The following is a 27,553-nucleotide window of genomic DNA, read 5'->3' as shown; positions in this document are numbered from 1 at the left end:
TGTTTTTTTCTGGGAGAATATGTTCCCAGCTGAAAATCATTTCCTTAGTTGAATAGAGCATCTCTTTGCAAAAATTTTCTCTGTTACCTCCTGAATAATTCCTACAGAAGAGCAAGATTGATTAACAGTTTCATCCTCAGTAACTTGTGACCTTTATTATTCATAGGGCACAAATGAAACTTATTGATTCTTTACATTAAGGAAAGATATATTAAATAATATAATAACCTTCACATAGAGTATGCAGTAGGCAAGCCTATGGAAAAATTATGTTGTCATAGAAAGGTTTTCAGTGCACATAACATAAATAACCAGTGTTCATCGAAAGTTTACTCTTTTTACTTGCTGTTATAGATAAAACAAATTATATATTTAAATATAAAAGGATTGAAGTCAAAATGTTGACTGCATTGACATAGTGATAAAAATATAGAATGTAAAAGTTATTCAAAAATATTTGAGTGGTATGTGCTTTTTACTCACTCTGATTTTAGTGTCTGTCTGACAGCAGTTAATCACACATAGCTTATCCTTTCCCTTCTTTTTTATAATTGGCTTTAAAAAGCCAAACATAGATTAAAGAAGTGAAAGATATTTTTCTACTGTTTTTCTCCATAGCAGATATAAAAGTATATATGAAATGCATCTGGTATGTCTAAATAATAATAAGTCCATTCATACATCTATTTTTTAAAGGAATATATTTGACCACTATTCACCAGTATTTACTATAAAGTGAATAATATACAGTTAATAACATTCTGATTACTACAAAGTTATTATTTTTCCTGACTTCTGCTGAACCCAGTAACCCAAAATACTGAGATCAATTCTATATGTAAAATGGGTTGGGGTAAAGTTTGACAAAACATGCAGGTCAAGTTTAGATTAGAAAAAATTTGTTCACACATTTATTCCTGCAGATCCTAAAATGTCAACATATCTAACCATCTGATTAGGTTTCCATGAACAATTCTGAGGCATTACATGTACCACAACCTTTCAGTAAAGAAAGCACAGGGATTTTAACTTGCTGTAAAAGAGTGGTTTTTCCTAAGGAACCTTTGAATGTCCATTTAACTAAGGCTTCTTTGGCTAATTAAAACATACCAGAATTTTTCTAGCTTTTTCATTTGAGTGAGAAGGTTGTTGATAATGATAAAATTTTCCTTTCAGGGGCTATGCATATAAGATTCCATTTGGATGATTGAAGATATGGATGCAGATTCTGATAGGGCTGCTTTAAAACATTGTCCAATTTAAATGGTTTACATTACCTTGTCTAATTAACTATAAAATTATTTAGCATGAAAGATTAAGGCTTCAAAAACTTTTCTCTTTAATTTGAAGTGATTTCTTATATTGCTCAAAATGATGGAATCCCAGAAATATGGGCTTATTCATGGTTGTAAATGGCTGTTTTTGTTTTAGTGAACATATTTAAGGGCTTCCTAGGAGCTCAGAGGTAAAGAATTTGCCTGCCAATGCAGGAGACATGAGTTGGATCCCGAGTTGGGAAGATCTCCTGGAGAAGGAAATGGTAACCCACTCCAGTATTCTTGCCTGGGAAATCCGATAGATAGAGGAGCCTGGAGGTCTACTGTCCATGAGATCACAAAAGAATGGGACATGACTTAATGACTAAACAACAACAGACATATTTAAACAACAACAAAACCCCCAAACTATTTACATATGTATTTTATGTATACACATATGAAAAGCCCAGAATGGCCCTTAGGCATATATGTGCTGTCGCTTCAGTCATGTCTGACTCTTTGTGACCTATGGACTGTAGCCCTCCAGGCTCCTCTGTCCATGGGATTCTCCAGGCAAGACTACTGAAGTGGGTTGCCATGCCCTCCTCCAGGTTAGGCATATATGAGTAAATGCAAATGGTAAATCCTGACTGAGTAATGACTATGAAGATTTTCCCCAACATTTAGAAAAGTTCTTCTCTAATGCAGAAGAAATAATATGCCATGGTATCAAATGTTCATTTCTGCTAAAGGAAGCACCTACAGAAATGTTTTATTTGTATAAAGTAACAAGTGCTACAGATACAAAAACTAACAAAAAATCCAACAACTTCCCCAATACTACTTCAAAATGAGCATATCAAACTTGATTTTCTTTAGAATGTAGTTATTTCTTTATCTTCTGGACAAGAATGCTAAGTCAGTCTCTCTTCAAAAAAAAAGCAATTACAATTTGAGGACACTTCATATTCACCTCTTTTGCCCACACCAATCCTGCCTCATCTGAATTTTTCCATTTCATGAAAACCATTAACCTCTCCACTGCTGTCTGTGGCACCAATTATTTATTCTGGATCAAGACCTCTGGTAAAACTTCTTGCTCAAGCAGGATCTCTTTTCTTCTATGATTTTCTATCACCAGGTTCACTATCAGATATTTTTCTTTACCAGCTTTTTGAGAGTTAAGAAATGCTTCAATTAACTCTGGACAATCTAAATTTTCTTCCGGTTCTAAAGTATTGTCTGCATCTGTTAATCTCTTCCATTTCAGGAAATACCTCACCTTCCCTTTTACTGCATGTCAGTCTAGTTCTTTTTCTACTACAAATTCTTCAGGTTCTGCCTCTGAATTTTTTACCCTGTTCATTCTGTTTCTTTTTTTTTATTTTTCTTTCTTTTTTTTTTTTTTTGCATTAGAGGCATGGTGCCTAGTGATCCCCTGAGCGCCGGGAGAGGGAACATTGTGGGAGAGGGCCATGACCAAAGTCTACTCAGTGGAGGTTTCTCCTGCTTTGCCCATACATTTATTAAACCAAGTGCAATGTATTGAGGATAAAGAAACAAATATTTGCATCAAAGCCATTTATTGGCTATATATTGTATGTTAGTAATACAAAAGTGCTGCTGCTACTGCTAAATCACTTCAGTCGTGTCCGACTCTGTGTGACCCCATAGACGGCAGCCCACCAGGCTCCCCCGACCCTGGGATTCTCCAGGCAAGAACACTGGAGTGGGTTGCCATTTCCTTCTCCAATGCATGAAAGTGAAAAGTGAAAGTGAAGTTGTCGTGTCCAACTCTCAGCGATCCCATGGATGGCAGCCTACCAGGCTCCTCCGTTCCTGGGATTTTCCAGGCAAGAGTACTGGAGTGGGGTGCCATTGCCTTCTCTGACAAAAGTGCTGCAGGTATTATAATAAGTAAAAAAGATGATTCTGCTGGGGGAAATAAGCAGGTCAGTGACTAAAAACTAGATTAATTAGCCCAGATAATAAGCGCTACAGGAGTCTTGTTTGAGATATGTGGCAAGAGCAAACTCATCATTATTTGGTAAGTGCTTTCTTGGTTCTAATTTGAGGAAATTTAAAGCAATCAGCCAAAAATCCCAAAAACTTGATACTACAATAACAACAACAGCGAAAACTTGATACTAAAGTGAAGATTTATGAACTATGATCTGTACTGAACTGAATGGTCATCCCCTATACCCCTGCAAAAATATGTCCATGAACTAACCCCTGAAACCTGTGAATGTGAGCTTATTCGGGAGAAAAGCCTTTGCACATATAACTAATATAAGGACTTCAAAATGAAGTCACCGTGGATTATCCAGGCAGACCATAAATATCCTTAGAAAGATGGTGGGAGATTTAAGACAGAAAAGGACAAAGATGGAGTGGCTGTGTAAAGACCTTAGAGGCAGAGATTGGAATTTCTCAGCCACAAGCTGAGGACTGCCTGGACCCACCAGAACATGGAAAAGGCAAGGAAAGATTCTCGTCTAGATGCTTTGGAGAAAACAGAGCCCTGACAACATCTTGATTTCAGATCTATTTTCTAGACCTGTGAGAGATCAAATTTATGCTGTTTTAAACTGCTACAGTTGTGGTAATTTATTATGGTAGCCATAGAAAACAAATCATGATCTAATTTGCCTTATTTTGCAAAGCATAGACAATTTTGAAAGTGGTTCAGTCACTACAAAGATGAAAGTGCATGTAGAAATGTCTATATGAATTACAGTAGGGAACATTTTCTTTTTAACATTTAAATATACATTACTTTTATATACTACAGCACATCATAGTGTTTGTTGTTGGATTTTTTTTTTCTCTCTCCCCATGTCCATGAGTCTATTATCTATGTCTGTTTCTCCATTGCTGCCCTGAAAATAAATTCTTCAGTACCATTTTTCTAGATTTTGTATATATGTGTTAGAATATGATATTTATCTTTCTCTTTCTGACTTACTTCACTCTGTATAATAGGTTCTAGGTTCATCCACCTCATTAGAACTGACACAAATGTGTTCCTTTTTATGGCTGAGTAATAGTCCATTGGATACATGTACCACTACTTCTTTGTCCATTCATTTATCAATGGACATCTAGTTTGCTTCCATGTCTACCTATTGTAAATAGTTCTGCAATGAACAAAGGGATATATATGTCTTTTCAATTTTGGTTTCCTCAGGGTATATGCCTAGGAGTGGGATTGCTGGGTCATATGATGGTTTTATTCCTAGTTTTTTAAGGAATCTCCATACCATCTTTCCTAGTGGCTGTATTGATTTGCATTCCCACCAACAGTGCAAGAGTGTTCCCTTTTCTCCACACCCTCTCCAGCATTTATTGTTTGTAGACTTTTTGATGATGGCCATTCTGACCTGTGTGAGGTGATATCTCATTGTAGTTCTGATTTGCATTTCTCTAATAATGAGTGATGTTGAGCATCTTTTCATGTGTTTGTTAGCCATCTGTATGTCTTCTTTGGAGAAATGTCTGTTTAGGTCTTTTCCCCACTTCTTGATTGGATTGTTTGTTCTTCTGGTATTGAGTTGTATGTGCTGCTTGTATATTTTGGAAATTAATCCTTTGTAAGTTGTTTCATGCATTATTTTCTCCCATTCTGAGGGTTGTCTTGTCACCTTGCTTATAGATTCCTTTGCTGTGCAAAAGCTTTTACGTTTAATCATGTCCCACTTGTTTACTTTTGTTTTTATTTCTGTTACTCTAGGAGGTGGGTCATAGAGGATCTTGCTTTGATTTATGTTATCGAGTGTTTTGCCTTTGTTTTCCTCTAAGAGTTTTATAGTTTCTGGTCTTATATATAGGTCTTTAATCCATTTTGAGTTTATCTTTATATATGGTGTTAGGAAGTGTTCTAATTTCATTCTTCTATATGTAGCCATCAAGTTCTCCCAGCACCATTTATTGAAGAGGCTGTCTTTGCCCCATTGTATATTGCCTCCTTTGTCAAAAATAAGATACCCATAGGTGCATGGGATTATTTCTGGACTTTCTATCTTGTTCCATTGGTCTATATTTCTATTTTTGTGCTAGTACCATACTGTCTTGATGACTGTAGCTTTGTAGTATAATCTAAAGTCAGGAAGGTTGATTCCTCCAATTCCATTCTTCTTTCTCAAGACTGCTTTGACTATTTGGGGTCTTTTGTGTTTCCATATGAATTGTGAAATTTTTTGTTCTAGTTCTCTGAATAATGTCATTGGAATTTGAAAGATATCGCATTGAATCTGTACATTGCATTTGGTAGTACAGTCATTTTCACAGCATTGATTCTTTCTACCCAGGAACCCGGAATGTTTATGTCATCTTTGATTTCTTTCATTAGTGTCTTATAATTTTCTGGGTACAGTTCTTTTGTCTCCTTCTGTAGGTTTATTCCTAGATATTTAATTCTTATTTTTGCAATGGTGAATGGGATTGATTCCTTAATTTCTCTTTCTGATTTTTCATTGTTAGTATATAGAAATGCAACTGATTTTTGTGTATTGATTTGAATCCTGAAACTTTGCTAAATTCACTGATTACCTCTAGTAATTTTCTGATGCTATCTTTAGGGTTTTCTATGTATAATATCATGTCATCTGCAAACAGAGCTTTACTTCTTCTTTTCTGATCTGGATTCTTTTTATTTCTTTTTCTTCTCTGATTGCTGTAGCTAGGACTTCCAGAACTATGTTGAATAATAATGGGGAAAGTGACACCCTTGTCTTGTTCCTGATCTTTGGGGGGATGCTTTCAGTTTTTCACCATTGAAAATAATGTTTGCTGTAGTCTTATCATATATGGCGTTTACTATGTTGATGTAGGTTTCTTCTATGCCCATTTTTTGAAGAGTCTTCATCATAAATGGGTGCTGAATTTTGTCAAAGGCTTTTTCTGCATCTATTGAGTTGATCATGTTTTTTATCTTTCAGTTTCTTAATATGGTGCATCACATTGATTGATTTGCATATGTATACTGAAGAATCCTTGCATTCCAGGAATAAACCTACCTTGATCATGATGTACGAGCTTTTTGATATGTTGCTGAATTCTGTTTGGTAAAATTTTGTTGAGGATTTTTGCATCTATGTTCATCCGTGATATTGGCCTGTGGTTTTCTTTTTTTGTGTTGTCTTTGTCTGGTTTTGGTATTAGGGTGATTTGTGGCCTTGAAGAATGAGTTTGGAAGTGCTCCTTCCTCTGCAATTTTTGAAAGAGTTTTAAAAGGATAGGCATTAGCTCCACTCTAAATGTTCGATAGAATTCTCCTGTGAAGCCATCTGGTCCTGGGCTTTTGTGTTTTGTGAGATTTTTTTATCACAGATTCAATTTCAGTGTTTGCAATTCAGTTACTCATAATTTCTATTTCTTCCTGGTTCAGTCTTGGAAGATTGAACTTTCCTAAGAATCTGTCCATCTCTTCCAGAATATCCATTTTGTTGCCATATAGTTGTTCATAAGTCTCTTGTAATCCTTTGTATTTCTGCATTGTCTGTTGTAAACTCTCCTTTTTCATCTATAATTTTGTTGATTAGATTCTTCTCTCTTTTTTTCTTGATGAGTCTGGCTAAAGGCTTGTCAATTTTATCTTCTCAAAGAACCAATTTTTAGTTTTATTAATCTTTACTATTGTTTCTTTCATTTCTTTTTCATTTATTTCTGCTCAGATCTTTATGATTTCTTTCCTTCTACTAATTTTGGGATTTTAATCTTCTTTTTCCAGTTGTTCTGGGTGTAAAGTTAGGTTGTCTATTCGATGCTTTTCTTGTTCCTTGAGGTAGGATTATATTGCTATAAACTTCCCTCTTAGAACTGCTTTTGCTGCATCCCATAGGTTTATCTTCCAGCTCACTGATTCATTTTTCTGCTTCGAATATTCTGCTATTGATTCCTTCTAGAGTATTTTTAATTTCAGTAATTATGTTGTTTGTCTCTGTATGTTTATTCTTTAATTCTTCTAGGTCTTTGTTGATTGATTCTTGCATTTCCTCCATTTTGTTTTCAAAGTTTTTGATCATCTCTACTATCATTATTCTGAATTCTTTTTCAGGTAGTTTGCCTATTTCCTCTTCATTTATTTGGACTTCTGTGTTTCTGGTTTGTTACTTCATTTGTGTAATATTTCTCTGCATTTTCATTATTTTTTTAACTTATTGTGTTTGAGGTCTCATTTTCCTAGGCTTCAAGGTTGAATTGTTTTATTCCTCTTGGTTTCTGCATTCCTAAGGTTGGTCCAGTGGTTTGTGAAAGCTTCTTATAGGGTGAGATTTGTGCTGAGTTTGTCTGTTTGTTTTCCCTCTGATGGGCAAGACTGAGGTGGTAATTCTGTCTGCTGATGATTAGGTTTGTATTTTTGTTTTGTTTGTTTAGATGAGGTGTACAGGGTGCTACTGGTGGTTGGGTGATAATGGGTCTTGTATTCAAGTGGTTTCCTTTGTATGAGTTCTCACTATTTGATATTCCCTAGGGTTAGTTCTCTGGTAGTCTAGGGTCTAGGGTCTTGGACTCAGTGTTCCCAATCCAAAGGCTCTGGGCTTGATCTCTGGTCAGGAACAAAGATTCCACAAGTGATTTGTTATGGCATTAAGTGAGATTAAAACAAATACCCAAAAATGAGAACCCAAACAGGAGCCACAGACATATAGCAGTTACAGAATCAGGCAAATAATAATTAAAATAATGGAATATATACATATACATATATACCCATAAGCAAAATCAAAACAGTCCAACAAATATTAAGTACAGTAGATTGAAATGGGAACAAAGGGAATCAAAAATTATATTTACCAGTTAAGAACAAAACTAACTAAAGCACAAACTGGAAAACAAAACTAAAGCAAGGTGCCTAGTGGGGAATAAAACAATGAAAACAAAACTAACAAATGTGTTGAGATGAAAGGAAAGAAAGAAAGACTAGACATGCAGAGTTAAATACAGGTAGATGAAGAAGATTTATATACATTAAGGATTAACTACAAGGGGAGAAGAACAGTTGGAAAAGCATACAAAGGAATAAATATAGAAAAAATATAATAGGTTTTAAAAAATTAAAAAGTAAAATTATAAAAAAGAGAAAAGAAAAAAGGAAGAAGAATGAAAAAAAGGAAAACTCCACAGAACTGCAAAAGCCCAAAGTAGAGGCAGAGGTTTACAGCAATAATAAAAAGTGTGACTGAATATACACATATACATATACACCCATAAGCAAAATCAAAACAGTCCAACAAAAATAAAGTACAATAGATTGACCCAGTGAACAAAGGAAACCAAAAACTATACCTACCAGTTAATGACAAAACTAGCTAAACCACAAACTGGAAAACAAAACTAAAGCAAGGTGCCAATTTGGGAATAGAGCAATGAAAATAAAACTAATAAATACGTTGCAAAGAAAAGAAAGGAAAGAAAGAATAGACATGCATAGTTAAATAGAGGTAGATGAAAAAGCTTTATATCCATTAAAGATTAACTGCAAGGGGAAAAGAACAGTAGGACAAGCAAACAAAGGAATAAATGTAGAAAAAAATATTAATAGATTTACAAAGTTAAAAATTAAAATTGAAAAAAGAGAAAGGAAGAAAAAGGAAAACTCCACAGAACTGCAGAAGCCCAACGTAGAAGCAATGGTTTATAACAATAAAAAATGTGACTGAGAGAGAAAAAAAAGCTCAAAAGCTTAATTATATTTCATACTTCAAATAAAATCGACAACTACAACAGGGGGCAGGGGGAAGGGGGAAAAAGAAAAAAAAAAAAATCCAAAAGAATCTACAGTACAAGTCAAGACATAAGAATAATAAATGTTTTTCTTGAGTCACTGCTGTCAGAGTCCTTTCCCTCGCTGGCAGTCAGAGTCCACCTCAGCTCCCTAGGAGGCCCTCCAACACTGTGCTGGTCTCTGGACCTGCTGTGGGGGCAGCTCAGAGTCTAACCTGGTCCTACTCCTGTGTGTTCTTGCCCCCAATGTCCACATCTAGCAGAACTAGTGCGTTTTCTTTTGTGGGAGATCTCAGTTTCCTTTTATATTTTCCATAGACACACAGTCTGCCTTGTTGATCCTGTGGATTTAATTTGCAACTTGTATGGCTGGTGGGAAGTTTTTGTGTCTTCTTCCTGCCCCTGGGTTTTGATTGTGGTTTTGTTTCCACCTCTACATGTGTGTTGTCCACTGGGGTTTGCTCCCGAGTCCGTCCTGGAGGACTTGGGTCTGTCCCTGTGAGGGCCAGGTGTGGAGGTGGTGCAGCTGCTTGGGTCGCAGGGGTTCTGGCAGCACCACATAGTCAGGGGAGTTTGTGGCTGGGGCAGCAGGAAATATAGTGCTCTAGAAGGGTATGGCAACCAGTATTGGCCAATACACTCCAGTATTCTTGCCCAGATTCCAGCTAAGCTATTTTGAATCCTAAAAGGCAATGATGTTAAAGTGCTGCACTCAATATACCAGCAAATTTGGAAAACTCAGCAGTGGCCACAGGACTGGAAAAGGTCAGTTTTCATTCCAATTCCAAAGAAAGGCAATGCTAAAGAATGCTCAGACTACCACACAATCGGACTCATCTCACACACTAGCAAAGTAATGCTCAAAATTCTCCAAGACAGACTTCAGCAATGAAAACCTGTGAACTTCCAGATGTTCAAGCTGGATTTAGAAAAGGCAGAGGAACCAGAGATCAAATTGCCAATATCCACTGGATCATCAAAAAAGCAAGAGAGTTCCAGAAAAACATCTACTTCTGCTTTATTGACTACACCAAAGCCTTTGACTGTGTGAATCACAACAAACTGTGAAAAATTCTTCAGGAGATGGGAATACAGGACCACCTGACTTGCCTCCTGAGAAATCTGTATGCAGGTCAGGAAGCAACAGTTAGAACTGGACATGGAACAACAGACTGGTTCCAAATAGGGAAAGGAGTAGGTCAAGGCTGTATACTGTCACCCTGCTTATTTAACTTATATGCAGAGTACATCATGAGAAATGCTGGGCTGGATGGGCCACAAGATGGAATCAAGATTGCTGGGAGAATTATCAATAACCTCAGATATTCAGATGACACCACTCTTATGGCAGAAAGCAGAGGAGAACTAAAGAGCCTATTGATGAAAGTGAAAGAAGAGAATGAAAAAGCTGTCGTAAAACTCAACATTCAGAAAGCTAAGATCATGCAATCTGGTCCCATCACTTCATGGCAAAAGATGGGGAAACAATGGAAACAGTGAGAGACTTTATTTTGGGGGGCTCCAAAGTTACTGCAGATGGTAACTGCAGCCATGAAATTAATAGACACTTGCTCCTTGGAAGCAAAGCTGTGACCAACCTAGACAGCTTCTTAAAAAGCAGAGGCATTAGTTTACATACAAAGGTCTGTCTAGTCAAAGCTATGGTTTTTTCCAGTAGTCATGTATGGATGTGAGAGTTGGACTCTAAAGAAAGCTGAGCACCAAAGAATTGATGCTTTTGAACTGTGTTGTTGAAGGAGACTCTTGAGAATCCCTTGGACTGCAAGGAGATCCAACCAGTCCATCCTAAAGAAAATCAGTCCTGAATATTCATTGGAAGGGCTGATGCTGAAGCTGAAACTCGGATACTTTGGCCACCTGATGCAAAGAACTGACTCACTTGAAAAAACCCTGATGCTGGGAAAGATTGAAGGTGGGAGGAGAAGGGGATGACAGAGGATGAGATGGTTGGATGGCATCTCTGACTCCATGGACATGAGTTTGAATAAGCTCCAGGAATTGGTGATGGGTAGGGAAGCCTAGTGTAATGCAGTCCATGGGATTCCAAAGAGTCAGACACGACTGAGCAATTGAACTGAACTGAACTGATTCTTGCCTGGAGAACTCCCCTGATAGAGAAGCCTGGCAGGCCACAGTCTACAGGGTCACAGGGTTGGACACGACTGAAGTGACCCTGTGTGCATACATGCAAGGTTTTTTTTGCCTGTGGCAGCTCTGCCCTAGTGAGAGTTGAGTGTGAAGGTGGCGCAGCTACTTGGCTTGAGGGTACCCTGGTGGCACCAATTGTGCAGGGACCCGTACTGCCTCCACAGCAGGAGTTATGGCCCTATCAGAGTATTTTTTCGAGCCTCTTGTAGCTGGTGATCAGAAGGCCTCTTTGGCCAGTCTTTCTGCATAGCTCCACCCATTCAGGCACTTAGAGGACTCCCTTGCCTGGGGTCCTTTTCTGTTGTTCAGTGAGTCAGGCACATAGAGGGGCCCCCCTGGCTGGGGACCTACTCTATAGATGGACACATCGGGCACTTAACAGGTCACCCTGGGAGGGATCCTGCTCTGTAGTTCAGCGCATCAGTCATGTAATGGAGCACCCTCGGCGGGGTCCTACTCTATAGTTCAGTGCATCAGGCATTTGATGGGCCAGCCTCTTAATTGTTCAGCTCCCGATGCTGGCGGGTGGGGAGAGAGAGGCTATGGTGATGGCTCCACCCCCTACTCATGACTCGGCAGTATCACCTGGCTTCCATGGCTGCCTGGCTTTCCTCCACAGGCATTTCCCACCACGGTCTCCTCCCTCACATCCCCTCGATTGGTCTCTCCACAGTCAACAGCAGCCCTTGCCGTGGGATTGCCCCACAATCCCTAAACTCCAGCTCTCAGCTGCTGTGTCTTCCAGCGAACCTGCGTCCCAGTCCGGGGTATGTATGGCTGTGGCGAGGACTGTCTGATTCTCATTCCACTTAGGCTGCCACAGATCAGCTGTTTCACTCTCAGGCTTAAATGTTTCTCCTCTGACTCAGACAATTGCCCTGTTGTGGGGATTGGACACCTCCTTCAGTTCCCTCATCTGCTGAGGACAGGTCCAATCCTACTAACACTCCCGTTTTTCCCCCCAGTTCCTTCATCCTACCGAGTTTTGTGTGGTTTATATAGTCTTTCCCGCTGGTCCGGTACTCCTGTCCACTCTCAAATGGTCTTCTCCGTGCACATCTGTGTCTGAAGGTGTATTCCTGATATATCAGTGGAGAGAGGGATACTCCATGTCCACCTACTCCTCCACCATTTTCTCTCTCTCTCTCTCTTTTTCTTTAAAGCATTATAATATAAAGGAAGGTATTCGGGAAATAAAAGAAAATTCCTCACACATGTACATGTATTCAACTTCCTGCTGCTTTCTAGAAGCCTTGAAGATTTCCAGTCAACTTCAGAGGCAAAGGCAACTATTGACTTCTCATAAACCTTGGGTTTCAATTATTGATTACTGAGTAACAAAACAGCCCCAATATTATTGGCTTAAAACAAAACCTATTTTATTTCTAAGGATTCTGTGGATCTGCTATTCAGCCTTGGCCCAGTGGGGCTGGATCACCTGTGCTCCACATGGTGTTGACTGATATTACTCGGCTGGGGCCAGAGAATCCAAGATGGTGTCACTCATGTCTGGTGCCTTGGTATTAGCTGTTGACTGGTGTTCTTTAGGTCTCTTCCATGTGGCTTCTTTTTCTTCCACATAGTCTGTCATTACTAAGTATTCTAGCCCATTCCTTTTTGAAAACTTGTTTTCTGACTTCTAAAAATGGGGAAAAGAATGATACAAGATCTCTTAAGACCCAGGCTCCAGCTCAGATCACACGTCATCCCTTCTGCCTCATTCTGTTTGTGAAAGAAGTCATAAAGCAACCCCGGAGCCAGGAGAGGGAAATGGACCACACCTGTTGATGAAAGATCACTATGCATGCACAGGCATAGGAGGAATTATATGTGGCTGTCTTGCAATCTACTTATACAATACTCTGCTTTTTCTTTCTTTTTACAATGCTCTGCTTTTTCTAATAATTTTCTTTGATGCCCACCAGTCCTTTATCACAGATTACCTCCCATCTTTTAAATACTTCTAATTTATATCATCTTTTGGGAATTATGAATATGTGGAATTTGTTGTAGTTTTTTTTCTTTTAAAAAAATTTTGTGCTTTATTATGTCAAAATAAAGATGTAAAAGATGATGTGCTTTATATTTCCTTGTATCTCATAATACCAGCACAGCAAGTTTTTGATAAATAAGTATCTTCTTGATTATAAATGTTGAGTGACAGAGAATAATGTGTTTAGACTATGTACAGTGTTGTATTAGAGTCCACTAGATTGTCCATTGCTAAATCTCTTGCAGAGTATTGTGATTAGTTAGTCCTAACCTTTTCCAAATACCCCTGCATTTTCTCGTGCTTGTAGTATATATGTGATTATAGGTAATAATTGCCCATGGAAGTATATCAGGGGAATCCTATTTAGAAAAGAGCAATTAGAAAAACATATAAATCCACAAAGTAGCATCAACTCTTTTTTGAAGTATACTAGCATTTTAAAACATTCCTGATTTATGGAAGTTTCAATTGCTTGAATGTTTGTAATATTTTACAATGAAATAAAAATTATACGCAAAGCTAGTTCAGAATGCTTAGAGGCATAGTCAATCATTTGATAATTCACAGCTACCCAGGAAATTCAAGCACTCCACCCTCATTTTGCACATAAGCACAGATCTGATTAAGTGGGAGCTGGAAAGGAAGAATTACATGGTGACCTGGACAAAAGTGTCATGTCAGCATTAGCATCAGATAAACTGATTGAAGTGGCTGATTGTACTGCTTATAGTCAGTTATTTTGGAAAATTTGAATGAGAAATCCTCTCTTGTCCATCACAGGAATGACACTTCATATATATCCAGTCATATTAAACAATTGTAGAATCACAAAGCTAGACAGGATTTTATGAGATTAGCTGATCTATTCCTCACCTCGAGATAAAACTTGAGTGCTGCAAAATCCTCGAGGCACTGAAATTTAATTTATTCTTTGAGAAAAATAAGACCCATTCATTCATTCAACAAATATTTGTTATGTGTGAGCCATATGGGTGCTTAGTTTGCATCAACAAATAAACCTGGCTGAGATCTTTGCCTTTGTGAGGCTTTCAGTTTAATAGGGGGATATAAATGATTCCATGAGTTTCCCCTTTGTCAATAACAATAATCCTTACTTGGTTTTAAATGTTTTTTAAATTCATTTGCTCACATGACAAAAAAAATCTATCCGCAAAGTAAACCCAATCACTAACAATTTGTGAATTGTGAGAAATGAGTTTGGAATTCATTTACATTAACAAACCATTTCACTTTCATATGAAAATGCTAAGATTCAAAAAGTATGATTCTTATTTGGAGTAAAACCTGCTAATACCCAATCCAGTGTTCTTTACTGTTTGCCCTCCTTTCAAAAATATCTTTCTTTTCCTACATTGACTTAGTTATAGAATGTATTCATACAACCTAGAACAATGTCCATATATAGCTATAAATCCGTGTGCATGCTAAGTCACTACAGTTGTATCTGACTCTTTGCAATCTTATGGACAATAGCCCGCCAGGCTCCTCTGTCCATGAGATTCTTCAGGCAAGAATACTGCAGTGGGTTGCCAAGCCCTTCTCCAGGGGATCTTTCCAACCCAGGGATCGAACCCGTCCATGTCTCGTCCATCTCCTGCATTGTCAGGCAGGTTCTTTACCACTAGAGCTACCTGGGAACCCCATGTGACAGAAACCCAAAGTGAATAGTTGAGACAAAAAATAAAAAGTTGTTATAAGGAAATTTCAATTTCTCAAGGACTCCACAACACAAATAGAGCTAAACTGGGGAAATGAGCACTCAAAATCCATGAGGACTGTCTTTAAGCCCCCTTGCTGTATTATTTTCTGAGAAGTATCTTGCTACTTGAGGTCAGAAAGACCTTGTGTTTTCTGGGGCTATACTGCCTGAGTTTAAATCCTCACTATTTCACTTGTTAGGTGATTGACCTGGTCAATTAAACTCTCTAATCTCAATCTTCTCATCTATTAAAATTAGGATAATTATAGTGGCTACATAAGATTACAGCAGAAAAGCCAATTAAGTGGTATCCAAGACTTGGGACAGTGCTTGCTTCATAGGAAGTATCAGTAGACGTGAACTACCCTTCTAAAGTGAGAGATGCCAAGACTGAGCTGGGAGAGCTGCCCTGCCACGGTGTGGCTGCAGTGGATTAAGACAGCAAGTCGAAATGCAAGTAGGAATTAAGGCTTCACTCTCTACTGCCATAGGAAGTTCCAGTGTTATTTGCTCAGTCGTGTCTGACTCTTTGCCACCCCATGGATTGAAGCCCACCAGGCTCCTCTGCCCATAGGATTCTCCAGGAAAGAATACTGGAGTGGGTTTCCATTCCCTTCTTCAGGGGATCTTAGTGACCCAAGTATCGAACCTGGGTTTCAGAAACCCTGCCAAAGGAAAAACAAGTCTATAAAAAAAAAGTCATTGCTTCCCAAATGTTTGACTTTTGTCTATAGGATGGGACTGAGAGAAAGTTGGTGTAACAGCACAGATGGGATGAGGGAATTGTGTCACTGCTGGAGGAATCCCAGTCAAGAGGATCAGTTTTATGGACCTGAGTGGGGAATGGAGGGAAAGGAAGAAAGGAAGGGCTAGGAATGGACAAGTACTGAGTGTTATTTAATAATGAAATAACATATTCTTAAGGTTACCCCTTTCTGTGAATAGGATGTTCTCAGAGCCCAGGGTTCCAATAGTGAGGCCTCTGAATAGAGGCTCCTAGGCTAACAATGCAGATACAAATAAAAGTATGGTGGGCCAAAAGGCCTGAGTTCTTGACTGAAATTCCCTTCAATAGATCTGTCATGTAAAGCCTTTGTAATTGCCTATGGTCAGGTTTAAAAAAAATCATATATAGCTTTTTAGCCAGGGGCTGGATTTCTCAAGAGCCTTCTCTGTTCTCAGGAGGGCTTTCTGCTAGATGGGTGATGTTTCATTCTCCAAAGTTTCAACAGTTTACATTTCCTGGGTATACAGTAGATGTCTTGTTATTGAGATGGAATAAGTACATGCCTTAAAATGAGGCCTGGAATATAAGAGGCACCTTTCATAGGCTACATACTATTTTTATTATTGCTATTGTTTTTATATAATTGTTCCAATTATAGCTCTAATATGACAACTTATTCTCTACAGAGTTAGGTAAGATCATAATTCCCCATATTGAAGATTTTTGAAAAGCATTCCCTGATCTTTATGCAGAGTTCACCCATTTGTACCCAGGAAGAATGAGAGTTGCAAATCTTCCTTCCAAATTAAAACAAACATTAAAAAGCTCAGCTATTAGCTGACAGCACAGTGTCTTGGCCATATCATTATGATCCTCATTTAAGACATCATTTAAGAAACAATCAGCGATTGCTGCAAGATATATTAAGTTTCTCATTTAAAAACCATCTAAATTTGTTTAGTACTCAATAAAAATTGAAGCCCCACTTTGTGCCAGGAATTATGTATTTAATAAAGTGAATGATACAAAATATCAATCTTCCTGACTCCATGGAAACTTACAAATAATTGGCACAATAAATGTTATTCATATAAAATATAGATTAAAATTTTAATTATGATATTACTGTAAATAGAGGAACTTGATGCTGTATTGAAAGGACATGAGCTAGCCTGGGGGTGGATCAGATTGTCAGTGAATGTTTACCTCAGGCTGTAGATGTTTGCATTGAGGTCTATAGGATGAGTAAGAGTGAATTCAGTAATTCACTGAAGAATGGCAGGTTTCTAAGATTCTTCCAATCAAGTAAGACTGTATGTTTAAAACCATTGATTACCAAATTTGAATAAACTTTGGAATCATCTTAGAAGTTTTTGAAAAATACTGATACCTGAAAATTGCCCAGAATTTTTGATTTGGGGCTTCCCTGGTGGCTTGGATGTTAGAGAATCTGCCTGCAATGTGGGAGACCCAGGTTCAATCCCTGGGTCAGGAAGGAGGAGAGCATGGCAACCAACTCCAGTATTCTTGCCTGAAGAATCCCCATGGACAGAGGAGCCTGGCGGGCTAGAGTCCGTGGGGCCGCAAAGAGTCAGACACGACTGAGTAACTAACACTTTCAACACTTTGTGATTTATTTTACATGGCATATGGCTTTGGCATTGGGATTTATTTTTTTTAACTTCTCAAGTGGTTAATCCTTAAGGCAGGAGGATTATGTCTAACTCAAGAAATTTGAAGTAACACTAGTGATTGGAGTCCAGAGAATGAGAAGGAATGTGACATGACCTGAGACTGTGACTCTAAAATGTGGCAAATCACAGAGGTCTTGATCGGTCATATTAGAAATTTAGTCTTTTTCTTGAGAAAAATAGAAAACTACAGAAAGATCATAGGAGAGGACATTATATCTAAATGTATGTTTATGTTTACAGTGTAAAGATTGTAAAAGAGAAGCTATAAAATTAGCTTGGACTAGGATGGTGGCAAGGAGATGAAGTGAAATGGGTTTGAAAGTTTTGTTTTGTTTTTTAAGGACTTGAAATTGGCAGACTGGCAATAGATAAAGTATGAGAGATGATAAGACTGACTCCTTGGTTGCTGGATAGTGGAACTGGTAAAGGTGAATTATGAGCCTACTCTTATGATATTTGAGGTGCCTTTGAGGTATCTAAATAGATAGTAAAGAGAGGGTAGAACATAAGGATACATCTGGGCATGAGGTTTTAGGTTGTTTGGGAACAAAGATCTAAAGTGCAATAACTTTACATTAAATCATGCAAGTTCTGTAAAAATAATTGTTTTACTGGTACAAAACACTATTGTAGAAGGCATTGGGCACCTGCAGATCATTAAGATGAGGACATAGGAAAGATTGACACATCTAATGTGGTTTTAAAATGAAGATCCCCTTTAAAAAAAACTACATCTCAAGGTAGCATGGAATGAAAGAGGAGAAATCCAACCACTTTTATCAGATCATAATCAGTTCAGTTCAGTTCAGTCTCTCAATCGTGTCCGACTCTTTGCAACCCCATGAATTGCAGCACGCCAGGCCTCCCTGTCCATCACCAACTCCCGAAGTTTACTCAAACTCATGTCCATCGAGTCGGTGATGCCATCCAGCCAACTCATCCTCTGTCATCCCCTTCTCCTCCTGCCCCCAATCTCTCCCAGAATCAGGGTCTTTTCTAACCAATAAGTGCCAAAATGTTATTTGGAAGAAAATTCTGATCAGAAAGAAAGAGAGAGCTAATTGAATTTTAGTATGGAGCAATTGTCCTGAAGAATCACAAAAATTGTCAGAGATACAATATTATATAGTTGAACACAGTATCAGGTTGGGGATATTTTGGTTTTTATTCATATCAAACTGGAAAGCCCAAAAGGTAGAATAATAAAGAAGACAGCAGGAATTGTAATATATGCATTTCATTTATCAGATCTCTATTAGGACTAATCATGTACCAACACACCAAAGTTATGATAAGGAGTAGGACTACAACAGCAGATAAGGTAAGTGTTATTCAGGTTCAGAGTTTATTGTCTCCTATACTACTTAAAACAAGAAAAATAAAAGAGCCTGTTTATTTGAGAAAGTGTCCCCAGTTAGCTTTTGCAAAGGAAACCAGTAAAAAGGATGCCTTTAGTCAATAAGGTTAAGTAGCCATTTTATGGGATTGCATTCCCTGGGTGTTAGATCAAGTTTTAGAGTAGTGGAAATTTGGATTTAATTGTTCTGGGGTTAGGCAGGACATCAGAATTGTATAAAGCTTCCAGGTAATTCTAATGTGCAGCCAGAGTTGAGAACCACACTTCTGAGGTATGTTTCATCACTGAAACAAGTGAGTGACTCCAGATGAGAAGGCTGGGAGAGGAATAAAAGCATGCTGATTACACAGGAATAATAATAATGAACAATTCTCTAGTCTTTATGTGCCAGGAACATGTCTAAATGTTTAACATGTGTTAAGTCAGTTATGAGGAAGTCATTTTTGTTCTTCCCATTTGAGAGGGATCAGAGCCCCAGTGGCCAGACCCGGCAAGTATCAGGGCAGGTCCTTGAACACATCTGGTTCCGGAGTGCTATGCGATATTTTCTCTAAATATTATGTAATAGTAATTTTACACTGAGAATTATAAAAGAAGGGAAAACATATAATAATGGCTGCTGCTGCTAAGTCACTTCAGTTGTGTCCGACTCTGTGCAACCACATAGACGGCAGCCCCCCAGGCTCCGCCATCCCTGGGATTCTCCAGGCAAGAACACAGGAGTGGGTTGCCGTTTCCTCCAGTGCGTGAAAGTGAAAAGTGAAAGTGAAGTCGCTCAGTCGTGTCCGACTCCGTGACCCACTAGACTGCAGCCTACCAGGCTCCTCTGTCCTTGAGATTTTCCAGGCAAGAGTACTGGAGTGGGTTGCCATTGCCTTCTCCAATGATAATGGCAGAGTATCATTAAACCATCTTCTTGGGGGCTCAGAGGGTAAAGAATCTGCCTGCCATGCGGGAGACGCAATCCCTAGGTTGGGAAGATCCCTGGAGAAGCAAATAGCAACCCACTCCAGTATTCTTGCCTAGAGAATTCCATGGACAGAGGAGTCTGGCAGGATACAGTCCATGGGATCACAAAGAGTTGGTCACGACTGAGTGGATAGAGATATAGATCATTAAACAAGTCAAATACCACTTGATGACTGGAAGTGGTTATAATGCAGCCATAAATACTTTTGAACTATATTTTATATATATTTATATAAATATACAATTAAATTCATGTATATATTTAATATACATATTCCATGTTTATATTCTTAATTTATGGAAATCAGTCAACAAGTCTGTCTTATTGTACATGTACATTGTTACATAGTCCAGAAGTTTTTGTCTTCAGCAGCAGGCAGGGAGATCTAAGCTATGGAAACAGGTAATTTTTTTTCCTGACTTTTCATTTTCTCCTGAAGGAAACTCAAGTGCTAAGGCTATTCCATGTAATCTAAAGAATGACTCTTACTTCATGGTAATGACCAAGCTGTAGGAATAAAATCTTAGGAGGAAGTAATCATCCCCCAGTGAGCAAGTCTAACAAATCGAACCTATTTTACAGGTGGAAATACCATAAAGAAAAGTATCATTGGAAGGATTACTGACACACTGCATTTCTATGCATGTCAAAGAAAAAAATTCCAATTTAACTCTGTAAAACATGTATCTGAGTCAACCTGCCACATGTATTTTTTTCTTACACTTTCTATCCCATTACAGAAATAATACCTACCAAATAATGCTGTGCATTTCTAAATGGCTGGCTTTCAGCTACCTTGCCCAGCTTTTGTTGTTCCCTCTTTTCCTTTGAAGGCTGAGAAAGCAAATGTAGTTTTTGGGAGTGCAAGGTCCCCAGTGCTGTGGATATTTTGTGTCCTGAAGCTACGGTGCTGTAACCTGTCTTGGCTTGTTGCCTATGAATACAGTGTAATACATGTAGGGGATTGTTTGGTATTCAATTAAGAGCTCTCTTAGCTCCTGTTATTAAAGCTACAAACTAGTGAGTGTAAAATTGAAGTTGAACAGTTCAGCTCTTTTTGACATTGAAACACTACCTGAAAAATAGTGATGTAAAGCCCAAGTCAAATGTCACCCTTTAAAGCCCATGGAAAAACGAAAAGTGGAAACATTGAGGGGAAAGAGTAAATGTCTAAAACTTGGTCATCTCCTAATGACCCAGTACGTAATGTTAGGAGCATCCTACTGTGCCCATGCACATACATCACCCAGTTTGTCGAACACAGATATTACATTGATTTGAAAAGAAAGCTGCAAGGTTATTATTGCTAAAGCTTCAATGAAGGAAATAATTAAAGCATTAAGCATTTTAAGGTTTTAAAATGACTTTAGGCAATCACCAGAAAACACTATAGGAAATCGATATACTGTAATTGAAAGGAAATTGAATTGGTCTTTATTTTTAAATCCCTTCTAAATGTTCTCTAGACGGTCAGACCATGGAAGATAATGCATCTTGTTTTGCCATCAGCAGTGCGACTTTCTGTAAATCTCATGTGCTGCAGGGCCCACTTTTATTATTTTTATTTAGAAAATGCTCAGCCAAATAGATTAGTATGAAATTTTGTGTGCATTATCTTTGTTAGTCTCTGGCCTCATTGTTTAAAACAGAAACAACACGACCAGACAAAAACAACCTCTGAAGCAAAGTTAAGCTAAAAACATTTCAAACAATGAACCAGAGAAGTTGTTAGTTAAGTCTCACACTTAAACCTGAGTGAAATTCTAGATTCTATCTAACAATTTTCCTGTCAATCTTGCTCTGCTGAAAGGGCTATGACCCACTGTAGAGACAAATTCAGTTTGGATCTGTGTGAACCTAACCCATTTTTATGGCTTATTATTGGAAGGAGTTTTTATAATCAAACAGAATAGCTTGAAGTGAATCTCAGGGAGAAGCTTGGATATGAACAGAAATTAAGGAATCTCAACCCTTGAGTAATCCTTGAAAAATATGTATAAAATCAGCATTTCCATTACAATGGAGTAATAATGATACCTTCATCATTTGGTGGTCTTGAGAAATAAATTAATCAATATATGCACAGCTCCTGTGGCTCAGACGGTAAAGCGTCTGCCTACAGTGTGGGAGACCCAGGTTCATTCTCTGGATCGGAAAGATCTCCTGGAGAAGGAAATGGCAACACACTCCAGTATTCTTGCCTGGAAAATCCCATGGATGGAGGAACCTGGTAGGCTACAGTCCCTGGGGTCACAAAGAGTCGGACATGACTGAGCGATTTCACTTTACAGATGATTAGTACATACTGTTCACTACATGGGGCTTTCCTGGTGGCGCAGCAGTAAAGAATCCACTGCAATGCAGGAGACACAAGAGACATGGTTCGATCCCTAGATCAGGAAGGTCCTCTAGAGAAGAAAATGGCAACCTGCTCCAGTATTCTTGGTGGGAAAATCTCATGGACAGAGGAGCCTGGCGGGCTAACAGTCCATAGTGTTGCAGAGAGTCAAACATGACTGAGTGACTGAGCATTCATGCATATGTACTATGTATGTGTTATAATTATTTTTATAAAAATGATGATAATGGTGATAATTTGCCTTTTAAAAAATATCAATTAAGACTCCAGGATGGTCATGTACACACTGCTATATTTAAAATGGATAACCAACAAGGACCTACTGTATAGCACATGGAACTCTGCTTAATGTTAGGGGGCAGCCTAAGGGAATGGCAAAACACTCCAGTATCCTTGCCTGAAAGACCCCATGGACAGAGATGCCTGGTGGGATACAGTCCATGGAGTTGCAAAGAGTTGCACATGACTGAATGACTAAGAACACACACATATGAAAAGCCCCAGTACCATGGCTGACACATAGAAAGTATTACAAAAAATGTTTTTTTAAAAAAGTTCTATTCAATGTAGAAATTAGTATTAATTTCTTAATAATTTATTTGTTATGACTGTGTTTATATGTGATATTCTTTATTTCTAGTTTTCCAGAGAGTCTGTATCCTGAATTTCTCTATGTCAAAATTCCATCTCTAGTTTTTGGTGACCACAGCTAACATTTAGCTAATATTAAGCATCAGAACAGGTGAATATGAAAGGATACCTGAGTTGAATAAAAAAAAGTTAACAGTCTTAAAATCTAGACTGCTTTCATTAAGAACAGGAACAACTTTTCAACTTTCTAAGTGCTATAATTCATAGACATGTGAAAAGGATGGCAAGAAAGAAGAAAGAAAACAGAAAGGTGAAAGAGCTTCATAAAGCAAAGGAGAAAATTATATGTTCTGTAGTATATATGAGAGAATCTGGCCAAACATTAAAAAAACTTCATATCAACTTATTGATCTGCCCACCATGCACACACTTGATATTAAAAATAAACCTCCAAGGAAGGACTTTTATTGGCTCAGGTCAAACAACCAATTACTAACAATTGCTAAACCAGAGAGTCAGAGTCATGAGAAAAGTAGGGGGATGAGAAAGGGAAAGCAGTTGTCTAAGGATGAAAAAAGAAAGCAATTCTCCAAAAGGCGGGATGGGGTTAGTGGCCATGCATGGCCACTGGAAGAAATCAGTGTGAGTTAAAAAACAAAAAAAGTGAAAGAGAGAGGAGAGAGAGAGAAAAGAAACATATATATATATAATAAACAAATAATGTTTAAGTCACTGCCAAGGTCAGAAGTTAAGATATAGCCACCTCCTCTACTTCCTCCAAATTCTCTTTCATTATCAATATTTCAAACCCCCCAATACTAAAGTACTTTAGAATTTTTAAATCATTGACTGCATTTAGTTCTGTTTGAAGGAAGACATAATTAAGAAGAAGCTGGAAATTATATATTTTTAATTGTTTGTCCAAAGCATTATTGAAACAAACTGCTTATCAGGTTTTGTTTTTATTCCAGTAGTAAATATTTTGACTAGTTAATACACCAAAATGCTGTGTTCAAGTTGGCACTAACAAATGTAATTTATTTAGGAAAACTGGCAATAAGTTCATCAAACTTAAAAAACAACTCCAAGGGAGAAAAAAAAAAAAAAAAAAAAACCCTGTGTTTACTTTGGCAGTTGAGATCCACTAGTCATGAATAAGATAATGTCCTAAAAGCTATTCATTTACTTAGAATTAGGTAATTAATTGTAAAAGGTGGATAGAGAAATGGAAATTTAGCTTTTCACTTTGTTTTAGATATTTTTCCACCAATATTATTTGTTCTATGAAATTAAACTCTTCTTGAAGAAGTAATTAGAAAAAGTGCACATCAATGAAAATAATTGAGGATTGACTGGTTGACCTCAGAAGAGAACAAAAACTCAAAAGAAATTTCATAAGGTTTTAAATTTGGCAAGAGGACTACAGTATCTCTGATAATTAGACTTTCAACACATTTGGATTTGCTAATTGGATCTAAGTTCTAATTAGACTTTTATGTAACTAAAAATGACACATCATTGTATAAATTTAATGTGCTTTTACAGTTGAAACCAACAATTAGCAGCTTTTTCCAAATTATTTTAATACAGCAAAAGCTGCCTTTTTGCTTACATGTGATAACCCCTTCTCTTAAGATATATTGTGTACATTTTAGTTTTCTTAATTAAGCACCTTTTGAGGAGCTTAAAAAGAAACATGAGTTTTAATAGGAAGCTCCTAAATTGTTTATTTGTGAGGAGACTTGCTGGTATATTGATGACTTCAGAAGCTTCAAACAAAATGCAATACAAGGAAATAATACAGTCTTTAACAGGAAGCAGCACGAATAACCAGGTGCCCCTATAAACCATTCAATTAATCAAAACAGTCTCTGAATATGACTAAAGTTCTGTTACATTTTTAAAGCATGCAAATATGGAATAAGTTCCCAAATGGGAAGGCTCATGGGGCTGGCATCAGGATTAATGACATGGTGAAAGTGAAAGTGAAGTGGTCACTCAGTCATGTCCGACTCTTTATGACCCCATGGACTGTAGCTTCCATGCTCCTCCGTCCGTGGGATTTTCCAGGCAAGACTACTGGAGTGGGTTGCCATTTCCTTCTCCATGACATGGAATATCTTCCCAAAATGTGTGTTGCAACAACCTCTGCAGCTTCACTTCTTGAGCAGTTATCTGCTAATTCAAATCACAGCATCTCTCTTTCCTCCTTATTTTTGAATTGAGAGTCATCCATTTTTATCCCATTGGAATTTATAGGCAGTAATTTTAAAACTAGTAGCCCTCAGATTTTAATGTTACAAGAGATAACAACTACATAAGAATGTAAAATTATACCAGTACTTTGGAGAGCAAAGAGTAGTAAATCATTGTGAGACTTTAAGGGAAAGACTGCTGCCAAAATCTCCCATGTAGATTGATAGCACTGACAAAAAAGGCAAATTGCATTGTTTTATGTACTGTGGATATCTGAAAACAAAAAAGCCTTATACATGTTTTATTTTCCTCCAGTAAAAACTGTAACCTCTCTAACCACATTAAAAACCAGTTTTTTCCCCAGTAAAAGCAATGTAAGATCTAATTAAAACCATTTAAACTGTAAGAAAATCTAACTTGTGCAGTAATTGATATATTAGGACAAGCATTATGCTAGAATTATATGTGCTATTATTTTTCTAATTAGTGTATTACTGAGACTGAATTATTGTTGTATTTATAACTCCTCATTAAGTCAAATGTCTTCAGTGAGTCCCCTAAAGCCCGCTGGATAGTGTCATATGCCATATGATATTTAAAAGCAGGAAATAGCATTTTTGATTGCTTCATTTGCTATTAAAAAGGAAAAACTGCACAGGACCTTTTCTGTTATCATTTATTCCAAGATTTATCATGCAGTTCTCTGAGAGGTCTATATATAGGTGATTGGACTGTTCCTCAGGCAGAAAAGTGACCAAGCTATTTTATCTTTCAGCTTGGGTGCTGGAATCCTGTCACAGGGCTGAATGGGTCCCTGACTGACAAGAAACTGGAGAATAACATGCGTGGAGTGGTTCTACGCGTGGTGACTGTTCTGGTAAGTCTGATCTCAGCCTTGTGGTTTTGGCTTCTAATAGGTTATTTTATCCTTCACTTCTTTATGTTTTATTAACTGATGTCACAATATTAAAAGAGCTTTTAGCAAATCCTAAATCTGCATTGTGTGGTCCTTGTAGTGATCATATTTTCCAGCCTTCAATTTATATATGTCAGAATTGGGCTTTTACATACTTTTCCTTTAATTACAGTACTAATTTCATAACTTTCCTGGACAGCTGAGACCAGATTTCTATCCTTCTATGGTTTTTCTACACATGATAAGATGGACTTCTCTCTCAGGCCTCCTCTCACTGAATCTGATGGTCTGTGTAAATGAAGATAACCATGCCAAACAAGTGTGGATTTGATCAAACCCAGTACATTCAGTAACGCTGAAACATTAGCAGACTAAGACAATACTTTCCTGGAAGTACCTACTTCAAAGTGAAGCTCATTCTATTGTTTAGTAATTATTTATCGATTCTCAACTGTATTTAAGCTCAGTACTAATCCCTGGGGACACTACTAATTAAAATGGACAGATATGATTCTGTTGTTTTGAGTTTATCATCCAGTGATTTGTGGCTATTACATGGGATTATACATGTGAAACATTTATTATAATTCCATTTTGTAGAAAAAGCAATAAATGATAACTGTTATAATTATTCTATCTATTATTATTTTCTCACATGATATATAAATAAAATGTTAATAGAAATAGTCTTCAACAGCAAAATGCTCAAATTGGTGCTCTCTAAATAGCCAAAAGGGATGAAGACATGCATTTTCCCTGCCTATCTCAATGTGTCTAACCTCATGCTACTTTATAATACATTTCAAAACCAAATAACCCATAGTTACTAACTTCAATTTTCTTCAGAGAAGCCCACTTGTTTTTAAATTTGAACAATTCTTTCTTATAGGCTAAAAAAATCACAGAATTAGTAAACATGAGAAGTGGTCTTTTTTGATGTGTTGATGCTAATTAAATGTTTATCAGGATTTATAACAGCGATGACTGCCCTTTGTACATCGTTTAATACAAATTAAGCAGACTCAACATAATTTCATTGTCTATAAGAAGGATCTGTGATACTCTCTATAAAAAGAAATTTAGATGATGAGTCTATCTTCACTTTTTGTACCTATAATTTATTTTTAGCTATTGTTTTAACAAGATTTTCATTGTTTGGCAAATAATTATATTATGCGTACTTGAAAACTTAATTGTACAGGTGCTTCTGTACATACTCAAAAGTGTAGCTGTGCATTTTCACTGATGTGCTAGTATTTTTTTAAAAAGGTATTTAAAGTATTCAGTTCAGTTCAGTTCAATCGCTCAGTCGTGTCCGACTCTTTGCGACCCCATGAATCGCAGCACGCCAGGCCTCCCTGTCCATCACCAACTCCCAGAGTTTACCCAAACCCATGCCCATTGAGTCGGTGATGCCATCCAACCATCTCATCCTGTCATCCCTTCTCCTCCTGCCCTCAATCTTTCCCAGCATCAGGGTCTTTTCCAATGAGTCAACTCTTCGCATCAGGTGGCCAAAGTATTGGAGTTTCAGCTTCAACATCAGTCCCTCCAATAGAACACTCAGGACTGATCTCCTTTAGGATGGACTGGTTGGATCTCCTTGCAGCCCAAGGGACTCTCAAAAGCCTTCTCCAACACCACAGTTCAAAAGCATCAATTTTTCGGCACTCAGCTTCCTTCACAGTCCAACTCACACATCCGTACATGACCACCTGAAAAACCATAGCCTTGACGAGACGGACCTTTGTTGGCAAAGTAATGTCTCTGCTTTTTAATATGCTATCTAGGTTGGTCATAACTTTCCTTCCAAGGAATAAGCATCTTTTAATTTCATGGCTGCAGTCACCATCTGCAGTGATTTTGGAGCCCCC

General features: G+C 37.6%; 1 protein-coding gene across 2 annotated transcripts in view; it reads left to right on the top strand.

The window, feature by feature from the left end:
* Positions 1–27,553, top strand: part of GRID2 (glutamate ionotropic receptor delta type subunit 2) — a 1,554,957-nt gene that overhangs the window by 1,117,936 nt on the left and 409,468 nt on the right. For both annotated transcript variants that reach the window (XM_043871276.1, XM_043871274.1), the window contains exon 9: positions 25,539–25,640. In XM_043871276.1, coding sequence (XP_043727211.1) covers positions 25,539–25,640 — 102 coding nt within the window. The remainder of the gene's footprint in view (positions 1–25,538; positions 25,641–27,553) is intronic.

This window comes from Cervus elaphus, chromosome 17, assembly GCF_910594005.1.
Source record: "Cervus elaphus chromosome 17, mCerEla1.1, whole genome shotgun sequence".
Classification (NCBI taxonomy): domain Eukaryota; kingdom Metazoa; phylum Chordata; class Mammalia; order Artiodactyla; family Cervidae; genus Cervus; species Cervus elaphus.
This window is presented reverse-complemented; position numbering and strand designations above follow the sequence as displayed.